General features: G+C 41.2%; 1 protein-coding gene and 1 non-coding gene across 5 annotated transcripts in view; both read right to left on the bottom strand.

Moving 5' to 3' along the window:
- Positions 1 to 17,925, bottom strand: part of htt (huntingtin) — a 32,257-nt gene that overhangs the window by 11,447 nt on the left and 2,885 nt on the right. For all 4 annotated transcript variants that reach the window (XM_031754325.2, XM_031754338.2, XM_031754330.2 and 1 more), the window contains exons 9-53: positions 17,654 to 17,858; positions 16,915 to 16,992; positions 16,392 to 16,795; positions 12,710 to 12,836; positions 12,500 to 12,615; positions 12,304 to 12,415; positions 11,969 to 12,106; positions 11,472 to 11,630; positions 11,284 to 11,381; positions 11,007 to 11,146; positions 10,796 to 10,859; positions 10,569 to 10,669; positions 10,319 to 10,465; positions 9,919 to 10,039; positions 9,679 to 9,824; positions 9,399 to 9,580; positions 9,070 to 9,287; positions 8,803 to 8,929; positions 8,594 to 8,718; positions 8,393 to 8,503; positions 8,171 to 8,248; positions 7,327 to 7,550; positions 6,968 to 7,046; positions 6,702 to 6,863; positions 6,561 to 6,616; positions 6,296 to 6,444; positions 6,056 to 6,192; positions 5,839 to 5,955; positions 5,575 to 5,697; positions 5,178 to 5,437; positions 4,895 to 5,037; positions 4,555 to 4,777; positions 4,125 to 4,266; positions 3,719 to 3,898; positions 3,380 to 3,556; positions 3,120 to 3,196; positions 2,586 to 2,721; positions 2,375 to 2,497; positions 1,920 to 2,127; positions 1,612 to 1,757; positions 1,209 to 1,386; positions 1,029 to 1,127; positions 705 to 889; positions 466 to 592; positions 220 to 323 (exon numbers count right to left, since the gene is read on the bottom strand). In XM_031754325.2, coding sequence (XP_031610185.1) covers positions 220 to 323; positions 466 to 592; positions 705 to 889; positions 1,029 to 1,127; positions 1,209 to 1,386; positions 1,612 to 1,757; positions 1,920 to 2,127; positions 2,375 to 2,497; positions 2,586 to 2,721; positions 3,120 to 3,196; positions 3,380 to 3,556; positions 3,719 to 3,898; positions 4,125 to 4,266; positions 4,555 to 4,777; positions 4,895 to 5,037; positions 5,178 to 5,437; positions 5,575 to 5,697; positions 5,839 to 5,955; positions 6,056 to 6,192; positions 6,296 to 6,444; positions 6,561 to 6,616; positions 6,702 to 6,863; positions 6,968 to 7,046; positions 7,327 to 7,550; positions 8,171 to 8,248; positions 8,393 to 8,503; positions 8,594 to 8,718; positions 8,803 to 8,929; positions 9,070 to 9,287; positions 9,399 to 9,580; positions 9,679 to 9,824; positions 9,919 to 10,039; positions 10,319 to 10,465; positions 10,569 to 10,669; positions 10,796 to 10,859; positions 11,007 to 11,146; positions 11,284 to 11,381; positions 11,472 to 11,630; positions 11,969 to 12,106; positions 12,304 to 12,415; positions 12,500 to 12,615; positions 12,710 to 12,836; positions 16,392 to 16,795; positions 16,915 to 16,992; positions 17,654 to 17,858 — 6,552 coding nt within the window. The remainder of the gene's footprint in view (positions 1 to 219; positions 324 to 465; positions 593 to 704; positions 890 to 1,028; positions 1,128 to 1,208; positions 1,387 to 1,611; positions 1,758 to 1,919; positions 2,128 to 2,374; positions 2,498 to 2,585; positions 2,722 to 3,119; positions 3,197 to 3,379; positions 3,557 to 3,718; positions 3,899 to 4,124; positions 4,267 to 4,554; positions 4,778 to 4,894; positions 5,038 to 5,177; positions 5,438 to 5,574; positions 5,698 to 5,838; positions 5,956 to 6,055; positions 6,193 to 6,295; positions 6,445 to 6,560; positions 6,617 to 6,701; positions 6,864 to 6,967; positions 7,047 to 7,326; positions 7,551 to 8,170; positions 8,249 to 8,392; positions 8,504 to 8,593; positions 8,719 to 8,802; positions 8,930 to 9,069; positions 9,288 to 9,398; positions 9,581 to 9,678; positions 9,825 to 9,918; positions 10,040 to 10,318; positions 10,466 to 10,568; positions 10,670 to 10,795; positions 10,860 to 11,006; positions 11,147 to 11,283; positions 11,382 to 11,471; positions 11,631 to 11,968; positions 12,107 to 12,303; positions 12,416 to 12,499; positions 12,616 to 12,709; positions 12,837 to 16,391; positions 16,796 to 16,914; positions 16,993 to 17,653; positions 17,859 to 17,925) is intronic.
- LOC116331762 lies at positions 7,983 to 8,112 on the bottom strand. The gene has a single exon (XR_004200326.1).

The following is a 17,925-nucleotide window of genomic DNA, read 5'->3' as shown; positions in this document are numbered from 1 at the left end:
GGAACAGATGTATTGTCTTTTTGCAAGGCATCATAATATTTAGAGCATGTGCTAAATGATACATGTCCATAGTTGTCTAAATGTTTATGGGTGTAAAAAATATATAGACTATTATATACTCCAATATAAAAAAAAATGTTCAGTTCAAATGAGCATGCTGCAAAGTTTGTACTTCCATAAATCCCAGTAACATTTCTAGAGTTAAAGTTGTGTGCATACCTCCTGTTGCGGGTCCTCCTCCTGGTCTTTAGTGATGGGTTGGGTGACCAGCACCCCTAGTAGAGTAGCCCAGGTCTCCTCAAATTGAGTCCTACTGCTCCAGCCTGAACAACCAAAAACCCACACAGATGCACAATGCATAGGGGTTTTTTTTAATACAAAATGTATACCTTAAAAAATAATGTAATTTAAAAAATAAAAGCATCATCAATGTGATAAGAATGGACTAAGTGTATGTTTCTTTACCCAATGTATTGATACGGTAAAGAAACTCTCTGAAGACATCCTTTTCCTGAAGGAAGTCCACGGGGATCTCAGGCAGCGTTGTGCCGAACTCTCCTCCTGGCTGAGGGGACCAGCCCAGTTTCCAAACCTAAACACAAAAACAGAGCATTTAAACAGATTTTTAAAAAAGAAGAAGAAATAGATTTTATTTATCTGTTAAATTCAGTTACCTACTAGCACAACTTCTTTCAAAAACTCACCAGTGGAGGTACTCGGGTGTAGCTGTTGACCAGAGGAAGCCGAGACAGACTGATAACAATGTTGCGCAATGTTGGTGTGAGAAAAGTAGGTAAAATGGAGTTTCTACGATGACCAAGGGAAAGGATGCTCGGCAGGCCCTCCACCAGCTCAGCCATGATCTCACATGCTTGCCACTCACACATGTCTGTAACACAAAGATTTAAATGTTACCCTAAGGCTTTCATCTGAGAAGAATTACAACAACAACAACAAAAGATGACTGCAATAATAAAACTACATGAAACAACCCTGAACTTTAACTCAGTGTGTAATTAGATTCTTACGGTCAGCATGTGCTGCATCCACTTGGTCTCCATCATCTTTTTCTCCTTTTGCCATTTTCTTCTCTTGATGCAGCAGCTGGTCACCAGGACTCACAGCCACTGCGAGGGAAAGGAGAAAGAATTTTAATTAGCAAAGATATTACAAAAAAGTGCAAAAATGCATCTTTCTGCCTTGATTACCTGCAACAATAATAAGGCGAAGGCAGTAAATGAGGGAGCAGGTATGGGTGGTGTACTCTGGGGTGGAGAGCTTGTTCCAGACGCAGGGCTGCTGCAACGCCAGACACAGGCAAGAAAGTGCCCACTGCAAGTCCACGCTCAGGGGCAGCCGGTCCTGGAGCAGACGCCACACTACAACCTGTTGAACCATGATGTCACATTCACATGGGTTTAAGACAGTTGTAAAGAAATCAAAGGTTGTGCAAAGCAGTCATATCATACTAATCTGATATGGTCTTCAAGCTTTAATTTTCTGAAAACAAATCAAAAGATACCTTTAAAAAGATGTATTTTAATCTAAAGCATCAACAAACATCATCCAACAAACTCAGTGGGCTACAAAACAATTTGCTTAGTCATTTACCTCAGTGGCAGTGCAGGTGAAGGTGGTGATGAGGTGCTCCTTGTCTGAGGGAATATGTAGTGAAGAAGGGAGCTGGCTCACACTTAGCAGGTATTGAGATAGTGCTCTACAGAGTGACAAAACTCTGGGGTAGAACCCTGGTTCATCTGAAACAAACGGTAAAGAATTTAGGAAAATAAGGAAAACTTTATTTTGAATTACATTTAATTAAAAGACTCCAGTGGACAAAAAGCCCCAACAGAACAGATACTTGTGTTTTTGTTCTATTTTTTTTCTGATCCATTTCTTTCCCTACTTCCCAGTCTTACCATACACATCACCCAGCTGGTCCCAGTAGGGCTGGGGTTGGGATGGTGGCAGAAAGGACTGGTGAGGTGCAGGAAGTGACCCGGTGACCCCTGCTAGTTGTTCAAGGGTCACCTGCAGTGCTGTCTCCAACAAAAGTGACCCCTGACCGCGTGCCAACCGCTGCATTCCCATACTCAAGCATGGGCAGAGAAGGCTTAGATTGAACTCCTGGGGAAAAGAAAATGACAGAAGTCTAGATTCATATGTTAAATCCTAAAAAAAGTAAAAAAAAGTACAAAAAAAAAAAAGAAAAGAAAAAAAAAAAGCCCTAATATACAGGAATTAACATATTTAAGATTTTTTATCATCATTGTGGGCTAATGTTTGAGTACTGGAGTGCCAAACTGCCTGGATGCTTCTATTATGCAGATGATAAAATTTAAGTGCATAATAAAACAGTGTGTACATTCTTTACCTTGCAGCTCATGACACTGAAGAGATCAGCAGGAGGTAGTTTGGTAAGAAGTTCTGTTGTCTCCAACAGGGAAACATCTCCACGAAGACAGCACTGAGACTTCACCAGGGCCACATACCACTCCTAAAATCAAAAAAACAAACAGATAAACAGATGGTCTGCACAGTCTGACAAACCTGGATTATTAGATTCATCAAGTGTAGTTCCTCACCTTGTCTGCAATGACCAACTCAGGAGCAGAGGGAGGATCCCCGTCCAAGGGATGTGATGTCACTGGAGGAGTGGGACTGCTTGTGTCAACAACAGTGGCTCTGAACCTGTCCAGCAGGGAGTAGAACCTCTGATGTCTGGGATGGAAATAAACAAACAAACAAACAAACAAAAATGTACAATTTAAAAAATAAATACATAAATAAATCTCAAGTCAACTGAAAATTGTTTTTAATTAACATATGGATATAAGAACCTGCAGATTCAGTACAGCCCTCTCAATAACCTACTGAGCAAATTAACTTAATATGAGATATCACATTTTAGTTTGTGTGCATTATTTGCGAAGTCCAAACAACATACAATTCCTCAGTAACCTTTCAGTCTGGTCTGAACAGGTGACTAATCCAAGGGCAAAACTAATTTCAATAGGCACAAAAAATTAATTAATTAATTAATTAAATTAAATCACACTTAAAACAAAAAATACAAATTGTGGGGTAGTTCTCAAAATGGCTGCAGTACACAAGGTTACCTCTGAGCTAAACCACTGTTCTGGAGATATTCTTGGATCCTATCCAGTTCCTCCACAGGAAGCTGTGCTATGCTGTTCTGAAGGGTGAAAGAATGAACACAATCAGGGTTTTTAAACAAAAAGTTTGACTTTAACAGTTCTTCCCATCTGATCACTTTAAAATTAGAGAACAGGTCCCAAATTGGAATGGGAAAAACATAAGAAACATGTTCAGCTTTTAGATGCACTTCCAATGAAATTCACACTTTACTAAAACGTACCTGTAAGGTCTCAGCCAGCAACATCTCTACCCTGCGACACGCCAGTGTGTCCACCATGCGAGCCAAAACTCGAAAGGGTGTATTAAGAAGCTTGTCAACATATAGCATCAGTAGAGATCCAGACTGACTAAGGTGGATGCCTTCCAAACACTGTAAGGTCTTTTTCAACATGGTAGGCTACAAAGACGAAGAGAACAAGATAGTAAGGGAGGGAAGTGGGGCAGGAAAAGAATAAGATGCAAGGATAGGGAAGAAAGTTAAATTGAGAATTAAAAAACAACATAAAAATTTCAACCAGGTAGTCAAGAGATTAGAAAGAGGAATAGGATGTTATCTTACAGTAGTGAGGTTGTCACAGCGGGATTGGATGGCTTGGATGAAGAGGCCACTGGCAGCAGAGTTGCGGTGGACAGCACTGATGAAGTCCTGCACTGGCGGCTCATGGGAAAGGCTGATGAGGTCACGAACATGATTTACAATCAGCCAGGTTAGATGCTCCGAGTCATGGAGATTCTGACACTACAAAGGTAAGAAAAAAACAATACTTTTATTATGTAAAGCACTTACAAATCTAATTTACTTTTGCTCGTTAGTGTTTTGAGATTTAAATATTGTTCTTCATAGATAGTAAAGGGCAAATATATCCAAATGTAATTGTCAACATGTTTTCTAGCTGAGAATAGTGTATCGTGATCTATGTATAATTTATCCCAACAGTATGGTCCCATATTCTTAGTGATCTTACCACATAGTCACAGAAGAGGATTACAGCTCCCCTGCGTACAATCTCTCTGTTAACCATTGCTAACTGGGACTCAGGCTTGTCCTCTTCACCTTCCCCTGAGGAATGAGGACTCAGCAGCTTTGTGGATGAGAGACTGTGTCGTCTGATAGAAAGAAAACAAGGCACACTTTTAAAAAGGAGACAGTGCTTACTTTTGTGAGTACTTACGTTTGTTTTATTGTACCTTTTATATTTTACATTTATATTTATTATTGCATTTTGCACCAAGGGAGTGGCACTCCAATTTCGTTGTACCCTGTACAATGACAATAAAGGCTATTCTATTCTATTCTATTCAGTGCAGTGTTTTTCCTCATTGACTCATTTATAATAATTAAAAAGTGCACACAAATACACCTGACCCCAGTTAATCCCCTCACACTGTTCTTACCTGGGTGTCTGATGAACCTCAGCCCACCAAGAGTAGTTGGTGTAGTTAATGATGAGAAGAACTTGGCACCAGAGGAGCACCAGGGATGGGTGGGTGGTGATGAGGCACTGTACCATGCTGTTCAGACCTTCTAAGGGGTAGAAGAGGTTGGCCTCTGTGGCTGTCTGTCCACTCTCACCCTTCAGGAGACGGCTGGCTGCAGCTGTGATCCTGCGAAACATTCCTAGGAGGGAACAAAAACGAAAAATAGGTAAAAGAATTTAATCTGAATTATATTTAATACATTATTTTAAAATATCATACAGGGAGTTTGTGCATTTCACACATTTCACATGCTTACCACTTTTGAAGACGTGTATGAGACACATGAGCAGCGTGCCCAGCTGCTGGCAGTAGAAGGTGTGCTGCTGCTCAGTGATTTCCACTTTAACCTGCCTGGTGGAAATGTCATCCAACAAAACACCTACAAGCTGGAGAAGGAATCTAGATGGGAGGTGGAAAAGAGAGAAGTGAAAGAAGGTAAAAAGGCAAGAAGAGTTAGACCCTTGGAGGCAATCTGGTAGCTGAGAAAACAGAGCAGAGTAGAAACCTTTCTCAGTCTGTTAGAGACAGTAAATAATAACCTGGCAAACGTTTCCTCAGGTGGAGCCTTTTGCGTTTCACCATTAGTTTCCTGTTTGCAGATTGTGTCAGCAGCAGGCGGGTCGTTTGGGGAGGGGCTATGCTGATGCAGGCGGCGGATAGCGTGGCAAGAGAGTAGATTTGGAGAGAGTGCCAGCTCATGGACACGGGAAAGCACAATGTCTTCAGTGGACTGCGAGACCAGTACCCTAAGCACTGCCAGGATACCAGATACCCACAGCTGGACTGTAGCTACAGATGCCTGCAAGAACCAATGTCAGATTTCACATCAAATCTTACCTTTTCCTGTTTTTTGTTTTGTCTTGTTTTTTAAAAATCAGTCACTTAAAAACTAGAGAAATTGTGAGAAAGTGCACGCTATCTGATGAGATGTCTCACCATGGTAGCTGGGATGGTGAACATACTCTTGAGCAGCATGTCAACAGGTCTAAGAGAGGAAGGTGCCACCGTCTCAAATAGAGTGTTTAATACTCCTAATGCCTCTGGAGAGTCCAGATGCATCTGTGCAGACCAAACATACAAATATCATTACTGAAACAAACAGAAATTCCCTGATCACATATCTGTATAAATTACTGTAAAAATTAATTGGCTTTAACATCAAGGTTAATCCAACATATAAACTTGCAAACATTTTCCTACCTGCTGCTTGGCAATCATGGGAAGTATGACGTCTGCAATCTGTCTGGATAATCTCTTCCACTTGTCTTCATTCTCTTTGTGACACTGCTGCAGTACAAGAATGAACATCTCCAACACCTGCAGCAGACACATGAAAGCATGAGCAAGGCAGAGAAAAAGTGGGTTGAATATCTGATGATGTAGCATGCTGTGTCTCTGCATCTACTTGTAAACATACCTGATGGTACTGCACAAGTCTTAGCAGCATGGAGACCACAACTTCTTTCTGTGTATCCAGCTCCTTGCCTGCATCAGCTTTGTTTGAGCCCCTCAAGACAAACAGATCATGAACTATAGGCTGCAAGGCTGGGATGGCTGTAGAGGAAGCAGAAAAGTGTAAATGTAACCATCAACAAGAAAACGTTTGGAAGTTAAATGAGGAATTAAAAATTATATAAGTCATATGCATTCCTCTTACCATGTGTGACAGCTTTTCTGCCACTTGCCATAATGCCATCACACAGCTGGATGATCTTGGGAATGCTGATAATCTGCTTGGAGTGGTAGCGTTCATAAGACAGCAGCACCAGGAAGAAAAAGATGTTGGGAATGATGGCCTCTGAATCTCTGTAAGTGATGCAAACAGTTATTGTATTTCCCAGGAAACATATGTGACAAGCTTTAATAGTTCATATATATACACACACAGAGAAATCTGAAATTTCTACTGACTCAAAACATACCTGAACTGCCCCACTTCAATGTACTCAAACTGTTTCAGGACAAAGCCAATAAACACCTAAAACATAAATTTCTGAATGAGCCATACTATAAAATTTGAAGTTGGAGATGACCAAAAAAAAATGTGCATGTGTTTGTTTTACCTGGTCTGAGTCTAGCAGGCAGTAGTTGACTCTGAGCTGCACAAGCTGAGCGAGCAGGTCCAGTACTTGTCTTTGCAGCGCCACAGATGTGCTGGTGGTATACTGCTTCAAAGCTTTGATCACCAACGGCTCAAACAGTCGAATGTGGTTATGAATGGCATTCTGAAAAAACACAAGATGCAACTCTCAAAACAGCAGCAGACCACATAAGTGACTCTTAGCGCATAATATCGGTATGGAAAAGCAGCAAGACAATGAAAGTGTACCTTGTCTCCTCTGTGGCGTGCTGCATTTGTGATGTTGGATCTCAGTTGATTAGATGCTTTTTGCATTACATCAAACCATCTAAAATTAAAGAAAAAAACAGAAGAAGAAATAAAAGAATAATCCTTTATCATTATTATGTGTTCCTACATAAGCACACATCAGAAGAGGCACTTAACTCATACATTTTATATTACGTACACACACACACACACCTATAAAACAACTGAATGCACACTATGTGCAGGGGTGGAGAATAAATACGTGCAGAAAGTCACAGAAAAAAAAGAGGAGCGTTTTCTATTTCCTAAATAAGGACATCAATGCATACATATGGAAGACGTGTGTTACTAGAACTCACCCAGAGGTATCCTGCTCCTGTTCAGCCTGCACCATGTTACGGAGGCTTGCATCAGCAAGAGCCTGGGTAAAGTGAGTGTATGGAGCCATGAAGCAGTAGTGGTAGAGTCCTGGCCGCAAGCTGGAAGAGCCAAGACGTAGAGCTTTGCCCTGGGACCGGCTGGGTCCACTCAACACATTCTCATACTGGGAGGCCAGGTTGGTCCCAAATAGTGTCTTCAACAGCTGGAGAATAAGCCAACTTATTACCACAAGAACTCTTTCGCAAATATGTATAAACATAAATATATACAAAAACACTATAATTTTCAACTTTACATTAAATTTGAGAATCCAGTTAATATATTTAAATGAAGTATTCCCTTTTTATTTTTATTTTATTTTATTTTTTTAAAAACAGCAATAATTAAGCTCCAGTGAAACCTCTTTTCTTTAGTAGCTCCTCCATCCGTAAGATTAATAGTTATATAACCAAAATCACTTCACCATTTAATTCTGCTTTTATTCATAATTCACCCGCTGTGCATAACCCCTTAAACACTGACTTGCTGTGCTACCTTAAGAGTCCCTTTAGTATCTCTGTGGACTTATCAAAGAAACTGAAAACTAGATTACCACTGGACAGAATACTAATGTGTGTTGTTCTATAAATACATGAATGTATGGAACCATCGCACAGGGGAACCAATGCCTTTACAGGCCCTGTCGGCAGGAACCAGCCTCACTCTGTGTGGAGTCACACCGGCTGCAGCACACTGCTCAGTGCTAGAACCACAAAGACTGCCACACACATTCAAAAAGATATACATCTACAATTCACAGGGATTAACACATAACATACTAACCTGTTGCACACAAACTGTGGCCATGGTTGGTTCTCTGGAGAAGCAGGACTTGAGGTAGCCCAAAATTTCCTCCACACACTAAAAGAAAAGAAAAAAAGGTTACATTCTATTGATAACAGCAAAGATTATCAATAAATTGGCAGTTGTTAAGAAAATAACAAGACCGCTTGTTAAGGGATCACACCAAACTTAACACTGAAAGACAAGACAATTCATCTTTACCTTCCCGATGTCATGAAGTGTGGCTAACTCCAGCAGCTGAGAAAGAACATCTAATGTAGCACGCAGGAAACTTCCAAACTTTTCTTGACTACTGTGAAGGTCCAACGTAACCTAGAAAAACATTAGACCAACCATAAACCACCATACAGGCAACAAAAGCCATTAAAAGCATTTTAAGTTTAAACAAAGAAGTGTTCTGACCTTATAGTTGGCATGCGTAGCTTTGAGCACATCATAGAGCTTGAGGTAGGGAGGCAGGTGGTAGAAGTTGCCAAGGGTGGTCGATTTGTTTACAGTTGTTGATCCTGTACTGTCCGTTGGCCTGCCTGCTTAGAAAAACCCCACTTAATAATCTGAGACTCACAGAGATGATCTGTACCCTTTTTTTTAAGCAATGGTGAGGTGTTTACCTGTGTTGGCCTCACTACCCTTCTTTGGGCTCATAGGGGTGGCACTGGGCTCGGCACCCTCCTTCTCCTTGCCTTTCCTACGAATGGGACTGAGGGAGGGGGTGTTGCTCAGGGAGGGGAGAGTGGCCTATAAAGTGTGTAGAACAGAACATAATACATCAGACATCCTGTGGGTCAAACTTGTGGTACAATGCACCTGAATGCATGGTACCAAATATTTTCTTTCATGAGTCTGTTAAACCAAGTAAATCTCCTTATCAAACTTACCTTCATTGCTGGTCCTGGTGGTGTATCATCCAACACATGGGCACAGATGTTGAGGACCTTCAGCAGATGGGAAAAGAGTTGCTCCACCATGACCACCAGGGAGCGTTCTGATAGCGCGGCCCAGGGTTCCTCCAATTTACTTGGGCCTCCACTACTGGTCCCACTGCTGCCTTCTTCCTCCCCAACCCAGGGATTACGCATACATTTAGGAGCCACAGCTGACAACATCATTAGGGTAGTGAAGAAACAACAAATGTCAGAGTAAAACATGTTCATGTCATATTAAATTATATGAAAAATACCTGAAACTCTTAAAGTAAATTACCCACCAGCTATGAGGTTTCCAGAAAGTAACAGTGCATCCTGATGCGCAGAGAGATCCAGTGGAAACCAGGCAGAAGACAATAAGGAGAGCACTGTGTTGGCAATTCCTACAGTCAGAGTCCTCCGCTCTGCATCTGGTGCAGATGAGGTGGTTGAAGAGGCTGGAGCACTGCTAGGCTGTGATAAACTGCAGAAAGGAGTGAACAGACAGAAGGTAAGGGGATTCTAGAGAAAGAGTTGAAATGATTATGTAAAAAAATGTATTAATCAGTGCAGCATACAAACCTGAGGGTTCTGCCCCTACTGCGGTTAAGACTAGAACGGGATGAAAAGTTGCTATTGGAGCTAACATAGCCGCAGTGCCAGCCTGTGCTCCAATTGCCCACTGGAAAATTTGAAGCTAGGAGGCACAAGGCCTCACAGCAGCCAAACTGCAGAGAAGACAGCATGATAAATATTTAGATGTTATGAAACAAATGCCATAAACTTGCTTGAGAGCAGGCAAACAATGAGCTGAAAACCTACAGTTAGAGCTCTGGAGGTAGACGAGGTCAAAGCATGCGAGACGGCAGCAACTACTCTGGACAAGTTGTTCTCCAATGTGACATCAGAGACAGTGTTGGACATGCTGTAGCCTCGGTATGTCCTGGCAGACAAAATTTTAAGTAATTATTCCAAGGTTCCCTCAGGAGTTGTGTATTTAACTGCAAAATCTTATAAAAGCTTGTGGCTCAAAGCATTTCCGATCACAAGAAAAATATGTCTGGGGTTGAAAATAGCTCTTATATTCAGTACAATAAGACACATTGTACTAAAAAAAGGATAACCAGGTCAACAAGGTTGAGAACTTCTTCATAGTAATATAGGCTAAGGTGACCTTTGATGAGGCACGAGATATACTGGAAGTGTGTGTGCGCGTGTGTACCTTGTGATTGTGCTAACTGTGAACTGGGATGGGGGTTGTGTCTCATGCATAAGCAGCTGCAGATAGACTGAACTCTGGTCTCGTGCAATTGCTACCACTGGATCCACCTGGCCCTGGTCACAGTCATAGAACAACCTGGAAACTAGTCTGTAAAGAGACAGGAAGAGAGATATGACGAAAGTCAAAGGGTACATTTACAGTCCATTACATAAAGGACATAGCATGTGCTATATGTGAAGAGGCATTTTACCTGCTGACCGCAGAGGCAGCCACGTGCCGTACTCTTGGATCGTCATCTCCCAACAGATATATGACCACATCATTCAGGACTCTGTCTTGCAGCCGCAGCCGCTAGAGAAATGTAAACAAACAACACCAGTCAACAGCTGAATGCAGAAGCCCAGAAAGGATATTTCAAAGCAAAGATCGTAAAAAAAAAAAAAAAAAAAAAAAAAAATAAGCAGAAAATAACCTTACCCCAGTGTAGTGATGATCTCCTTTATGTAAAGTCTCAGTTTTCCTCTCCAAAAAATTAACTAATCTAAAACACGGGAAAAAGTAAAACACTTTAAAAAGCAATTATAGGTAATACAAAGTAAATGCGAGCTTAAGTTTAAAGTTGAGTTATTATTATTTTTAGAAAACAGAGACTGTATATAACAGGCATCAGGATACAAAAGTATTCTACCGGAAGTCTAATTCTGCCAGAGTTTCCAAGAGCTCAGTGCGAACAAGCCAATAGGAAGAGTCCTTCAGCGCAAAGAGGTCAATCACCAGCTGCAGGCCAAGCTCACTCAGGGTACTGCTGCAAATAGTCGTGATGCAGTGCTGAAACACAAAACACACACAAAAAAAAACAATGGGTCAGACTCACAAACAAAAGCACAGACACAAACAAAGAACTTGAGGGACTAAGCAAGACAGAGAGTAGTGATTACCAACACACTCACACAAAACCATCTTACCCTCACTGCAGAGCAAGCCATCTTGCAGGTGACAGAGGATTCATCTTTCAAAGTCTTCTGAAGCAAAGGCACCAAGTCCACCAGGGACAGTGGGTTACCTAGAGTACAGACAGACAGGTATGATAGACATCTTTAAATACTCTCAATTCTTTGCAAAATGCAAGTAAGACAAAGACCAACACACAAACCTGTTGCACTCTGCACACTGGCCAGCCAAGTGTGTATGTTGAAACGTGTTTTGGTGAGCGCAGCCTGTATGATGGCTGCACATAGGATAGCTGTAGCTCCTCTAATCTGGGGGTCTCCATGGTCAATGAGGCCCAGGACATCACTAATATATTGCTGCTCTGAAAAGGTAAAAAAAAAAAAAAAAAAAAAAAAAAAAAAAGAATAATGCCCCAAAGTGTTAAAAGGCACACAAATGCAGTTGTACAAATAAGTTACTATTCTGTAAATGAAAAATGGTTTCACTGTAACAAATGTAGTCCAGAGCGCCTTCAAACAAGACATTTTTTTTCCAAATCAGAGTATGAAACGCACATGTCAAAATGCAAGTAACAATAGCTGGATTCTATTTAGCTTCTTAGTTTCAGTACTGGGAGCCTACACACTGGTTTACTGTTGCACATTACTTAGACATCTACTAGATAGGAGCAGTTGGTTTTTTTTTTTGTTCAGTTCTTACCTACTACTGGAACGCCGTCCAGCGGCTCCAAGTAGAGGGAGTTAAAGAAGGCTTCGGGATGCAGCGCTGCCGCTGCTCCAACACAGCTGAGTGCCAAGGCTTTCACACTCACTCGCACCTCTTTGTCAGGAATCAAGCCTGAAGAAACGCAAAGCAAATAATAGCACACAGAGATGTCAAAAAGTCACAGGAACAAGCACAACTCCGATATCTGAGAGGCCTGAGAGTAGAAGTTGTACTTTGCTGTTAGATATATTTTGACAATCAGATCAAGGAGTCAAATTTTCGGTCTCAAAAAGAAAAAAAATTTGGTATTGAGCAGAACACCCACTCACCATTTTTTTGTCCTGTTAGTAGGAAGGAAGCAGCAAGAAGCCGGACACAGTGCACTAGAGGCTCCGCACCCTGGTCTGTATAGTGCCCAATTGGACCTTTTATACGTGATGGCTGACAGAAAAGCAGACAAGTGACATAATGTTAACCTTTCACTTCAACCATATATGACAAGCACGGAGTTTTAAGTCACTTTACCTTATTATCGGGCTCAGGTTCAGCAGGTTCATCCTTTGGTATGAAACGGTCCACACTGCTGTCTGAACCCTGCCGGTTGTGACCGCGGCCGTCAAAGAGATGAGGCTTGCTAAGAGCTATACACAGAAACAATAACCACCATTAAAGCTTTCTATTAATAAGCAGAGCCCATCTGCGTTTATGTGTGCATAGCTGTGTACACAAACGCACCAAGTGCTGACTGCAGGAATGGTTCTTGGGGTTCTTCTTGGGAGGAAGGTGCTGTTCCTTCATCTTCTTCATCCTGTAGTGTTCCAATTTGCATTCCAGAGTACTGACTCTCACTGCCATCCAGTACCTTATGCACACACAAACACACACACACAAATAAATTAAAAAGAAGCCATCTTCAGAAGGGAAAACTCAAATTCATAAATGTATTAGAACTGGCAGTTTGCCAAAGTTTGAAATGTAACTGCATGCACATGATACCTAATAGTTTCGACTCACCGAGTTAGTTACTGGACAGAGGAAAAACATAAATGACTAAAACTACGAATTAAATAAAAAAAAAAAAAAAATTCCCCTATTAAACAGGTCTACTGAATCATGCTTGGGTCGACACAATTCACAGCAAATCAACTGCATACAGGAAAAAGCACAAGCTTAAAAAGTCAACAATCCAGAGGAAGACCAAGCTTTTGCTCCAACCTGACCCTGAAATGCTAACAATATTTTTTATTAAGCAGAACTGCAGCTCTTCTAAAGTGCATGGTATTCTCTTGGTTTTGGTTTGCATGGCTTCTGACAGTAAACCAGCTTGGTAAGAACAACTCTCCCTCGCAAGATAAACCAATTTAATGGTACAATAAAAAAGAAGAGAGAGAAAAATGTGAATATTGTCTTATTCTCCAAGTTTGGCTGGAACAAAAGCCCGTCACAGCCTCTTCAAATGGTAGAGAGAACGAAATCTGAAGAATATCAAAAATAAAGAACAGTTGGCCTTCATGCCTCTCCTTTTCAACTTCACTCCAGGCCAGTCACACGGGATGTCAAAGCTGCTTGCTTTTATCAAAACGCATCTGATTTTCAGGAGGGAATACCTCAAAATGAGGGGGGAAAGAAAGGTGCATAATCTACTGTCGGTGACAACAGGAGGGGAAAAGAGGCAACAAGCTAGGAAAAGTCTAGGGTTGAGACGAAAAAGCCAACCAAAGGAGAAAGAATGAAGAAAGCCAAATGTATTGAAACAAGCAAGCCCATCCCAGTCTGTTCACTGTGTCCAATTGGCTGACCTTGTCACTAGTGCTAGAGGAGGAGGTGGTGGCATAGAAGGAGGAAGAGGAGGTGAAAGAAAATGAAGAAGACGAAGAGGAGGCAGTGTAGACAGATGAGTCGCTGTCTGCGGCATCGGGACCCTCAGTGGAAGCTGGCGAGGGTGGGGAAGGCTCAATCACCCGTGGCAATGAAGTGTGACTGGTACGAAGTGACTGGTACGAAGGATATAGGAAAGGGGGGGCAAGACCACAGAGGTAGAATTATTATGTAACAAAAGTTCTGTAGTTGGGGCCAGAAAGGCAGATTAACCTGACACTCCAGGTACAGCAGCAAAAATCTGCAAATTAAACCTTTAAAAAAAAAAAAAAAAAACTTTTTCTTAAGTAACATTTGAAAGAGTTTGAGTTTTATTACATGAGTGGATGACAGAGTTAAAAATCTAAGATAGAAGTTTGTTTTGTTTTGCTTTTATATGTACTAGATTTTACAGAAAGTGTTGCATTATGCATATGCAGCTTTTATTGTTTCAAGTCCTGAATGCATCATCTAGGAATGATGCTCATGATTTTTTACCTTAGGAACATGTTTTGCTGCTGACAAAAAAACTGGTTTCAGAAGAGTAAAAAAGAGTGAAAAAGCATCCCCCAAAAATCCTAACAGGAGAAACAGACCATGAACTTAATCCACAACCAAGTCCAACAGTCAAAATTACTGTGTCACGATTAGGAGCATAATAAAAAGACAGTACGAAAAGTGACGACATAGAAAACAAGTCCAACTGCTTCTAAAAGCATAACAGGGGAAGATAAGACTTATCCACCTCTCAGTCTGACGTCATTAGCCGTTTCCAGGTCCAAACTCCTCTTCAGTTCCCAAACTCAAACAAACACTGGGGCATCACTGAGAGTTAGAAACCGTCTAAATTCCTTCATCTTTAATAAAATGATCAGTGTGGCTGCTTTACCAGTTTAACATTCAGGCATTCATGAAAAAACAGGATCTCTGAAGTTTAACAGAGTTAGAAGTAGGCTGGGAGTTAGCTTGTTGGTTCCCATCTGAAGATAATGTACAATGTTCTGACTGAGGGATCTCTGAAAAACTAAAAACGCACACCTCTGCTATCACATCAGACATGAATGAAGACAGAAAACTGAACAGCGGCGACGTTTGTAGGGTTACTGAAGTTGGATTAGCTGGTATATAATAATGTGCTACGTTGTAGCTAGCTAGAGAGCTATGGTTAGGGTAATATAGAAACACATTAGCATAGTGAAGGTGAAGGATAGACACTGACTTTTTTTCCCCCTCAGTAAATGTTAACGTGAGGTTCAGGGATGGGCAGAGAAGACAAATGCAATCGCATGGCAGGAAAAAGATGCTAAACGCGAGCCAAACTTCAGTCAGAAGTAATGATCCATCCCCATCACGAGGTAAGTCATTAATATACTGCTGCATGGTTTGGATTACTTGCTGTGACAAATTCCTGATCCTCAGCTTCACGTACCTATTCAAATCTTTATTAGCCTCAGGGTGATTCTTTCCTGACACATTCAAATATTTGGTGTCCAGCAAATCGTGAGCCAATAGGCTGTAGTTACATCACAAGGTTTTAAAAACTGAGCTTTAAAACGTGCTGCAGATGAAGACTAGCAATAAAAATCCAGAGAAGCCGACAGTGATCACTGACTATTTTTAGGGGCTTCTTCAGATTAAATAGAAGAAGATACAAAGCATTAAAACAACCGCAAAAGACAACAGCCTTAATAAACGCAGGGTAGTTTGTAAGCAGGGTTCATACATAATCACCTAACAACTTATTAATGTTAGCATTATGGGTGAACACTTAAGGATTTCATGTTTCTTTTTTACTGCAGAAAAGATTTAAGGATAAAAACTTATCTTCTTCTTGAATCATCTCAGGAAAATATTTCTAGCTGCTACTCTGATAAGCTGCTTTTTATCTTTTAAAAAGTCTTCAGAAAGAAATGCTAGTGTAAAGGAAGTTGTTTTGTAATCACCTCCTGTTAATATGCTACTCAATATCACTACTGGAAGAAATATTTATTCTGAGGGACAAAGAAATATATTTGACCTCAAAATGTTTTACAATCAATTTAATTCATTTTAAATGTAATGTTATTTTTAGCACCAGTTCATAACAATCTCATGGATTGTTATAGAATATTACAGGGAGCATCCCCACCTCTGAAGAACTCAGTGGTAGTGGTGGTGAAGAAAGGAATACCATCTACCACAAGTCTTGAGGAAATCAAGGAGGATAATAAAGTTGTGTGATCACCAATATTACCAACATTCCACTAATGTTGAAGAAAATAAGATAGTGTTTTCAGTGGGATAGAGGTCTCGTCACTCATCCAAGTGACTCAGTAAACTACATCTAGATGAACAGAATCAACCTTCTGGGAAGTGAAGCATCATTTTCAAACCAAGCACAATGCCATCAGAGACATAAAGGTTCAAAGTTAATTAATGGATTACATGGTAATTAAATCCATCATTGTCTAGGGAAGCACACTGTTCATTGTAATCAACAGAAACCCACACAATTACTGGATGTACAAGCTGTAGTCTCAAATAAAATTAGACATGTGCAGTCCTACCCAGACAAACTTACCAGTTCTGCTACATCCGAAGGGGTGACAGCTGAGTCCGGTCCCTCTGTGGTGGTTTGGGAGGAGTCGCTGGGTGGAAGTGAGCGATCATTAGTGCCTAGCAGTGTCCCACTTTCTCCTAGAGACCCTCCCTCTGGAGTTGCATTCTCTGGGGTGGTGTAGTCAGCAGTCTCTGGGGTAACATTTGCCCCACCACTGGAGCTCCGACTCAGCATTTCCTCATCATTGTCATTGGGCGACTCTGGAGTGCCTGATGTAGATGTCCCGGCTCCGCCACCGCCCTGTTCTGAGGAGGCACTGAGGTCCACAGAATCACCAGGCTGCAGAGCATGCTGGGAAGACCGAGGCTGTTCAGTGATGATGTCCACCTGGGCTGCAGAGGAGCTGTCTGTACCAACAACTGATGCTAAAGTAAGAAACACACAGAAGCTTTATTTTTGCTCCACATATTTACACTGTGAAATTAGGAACACAGTCAAAGTTGACATAAACTTTACAATTTGCTTGCTGGTGTTTGTATCTCACCTGTGAAAGCAGCAGTAGTGACCTCAGTCCTCTCAGGGTCATCCTCCAAGCCATCCTCCTCTCCAGAGAGCATTTTACCTGGAAATAACAGGTTTATTGTCAATATGAATCTGTAAGATTAACAGCAGCTTAAAAGAAGGAAAGGCACTCAAACCTAAGTGGGGTGATTTACTTTAAACTGAGCACAAGAATAAAATTTATATATACAATGAAAATAACATGTAATTTTAGGCAAGTCCACGGCCTTTAGTGCCTCGCAGTTGGAGGTAAACTTGTTCAAGCCCTGATTGGCACATCTGAGAGAGGAAAGAGGTGAACAGAGGAGATAAACAGACTAGTCACCTCTCTGTTTCCTGAGAAGGAGTGGACTGCAGGAAGACCCTCCCCCCGCTGCAAAAGGCATGAAAACAGGAAGCAGAAATAGAAGTTGAGGAGTAGGAAAGTAGTACAGGCTCAAAGAAGCTTATAAGAAACAGAAACTATTATTTAAGGAAGTCAGAAAATGAGTTAAAATGCAAAGAAAAAGGCCACAAACAAAAGCAGAGGCTAGAGTGGAACCCCAACACAGTTTGTCCATGTGGTTCCCTGGCAAGGTCAGCATAAGTGACTGAATTATAAACTAGCTGAAACAGATAAAATCATGTCTCTAGAGCTTGTTAACAGTGTAAATGTTTCTGGGCGCATATCTAAAGGGATAACAAGCACTGTTTAGACAGTAATAGTCGATTCATGTGATTACCAATGAATTCAAGGATGCTGCCAGAACGTGAGCGGTTCTCAGTGTCCTGACGAAAAACGGTGGCATGTGGGATGCTACCAGCAGTAATGAGCATGTGCAGAAGCTCTGGTGGGGGAGTCCTGAAGACCTGCTGCAGCAGCTCCAGAGCAGCTGTGACCACATTGTGATCCCAGTGCTGTGTATAGTGTAGGGTTAGCTCATACACCTTTAAAAGACATGCATACAGAATTATTACACATCCAATTATACAAGTGTATACAAACTCTTTTTTC

Source organism: Oreochromis aureus, linkage group 6 (assembly GCF_013358895.1).
Source record: "Oreochromis aureus strain Israel breed Guangdong linkage group 6, ZZ_aureus, whole genome shotgun sequence".
In the NCBI taxonomy this organism is placed as follows: Eukaryota; Metazoa; Chordata; class Actinopteri; order Cichliformes; family Cichlidae; genus Oreochromis; species Oreochromis aureus.
The sequence above is the reverse complement of the archived record's forward strand: the minus strand, read 5'-3'. Positions and strand labels throughout refer to the sequence as shown.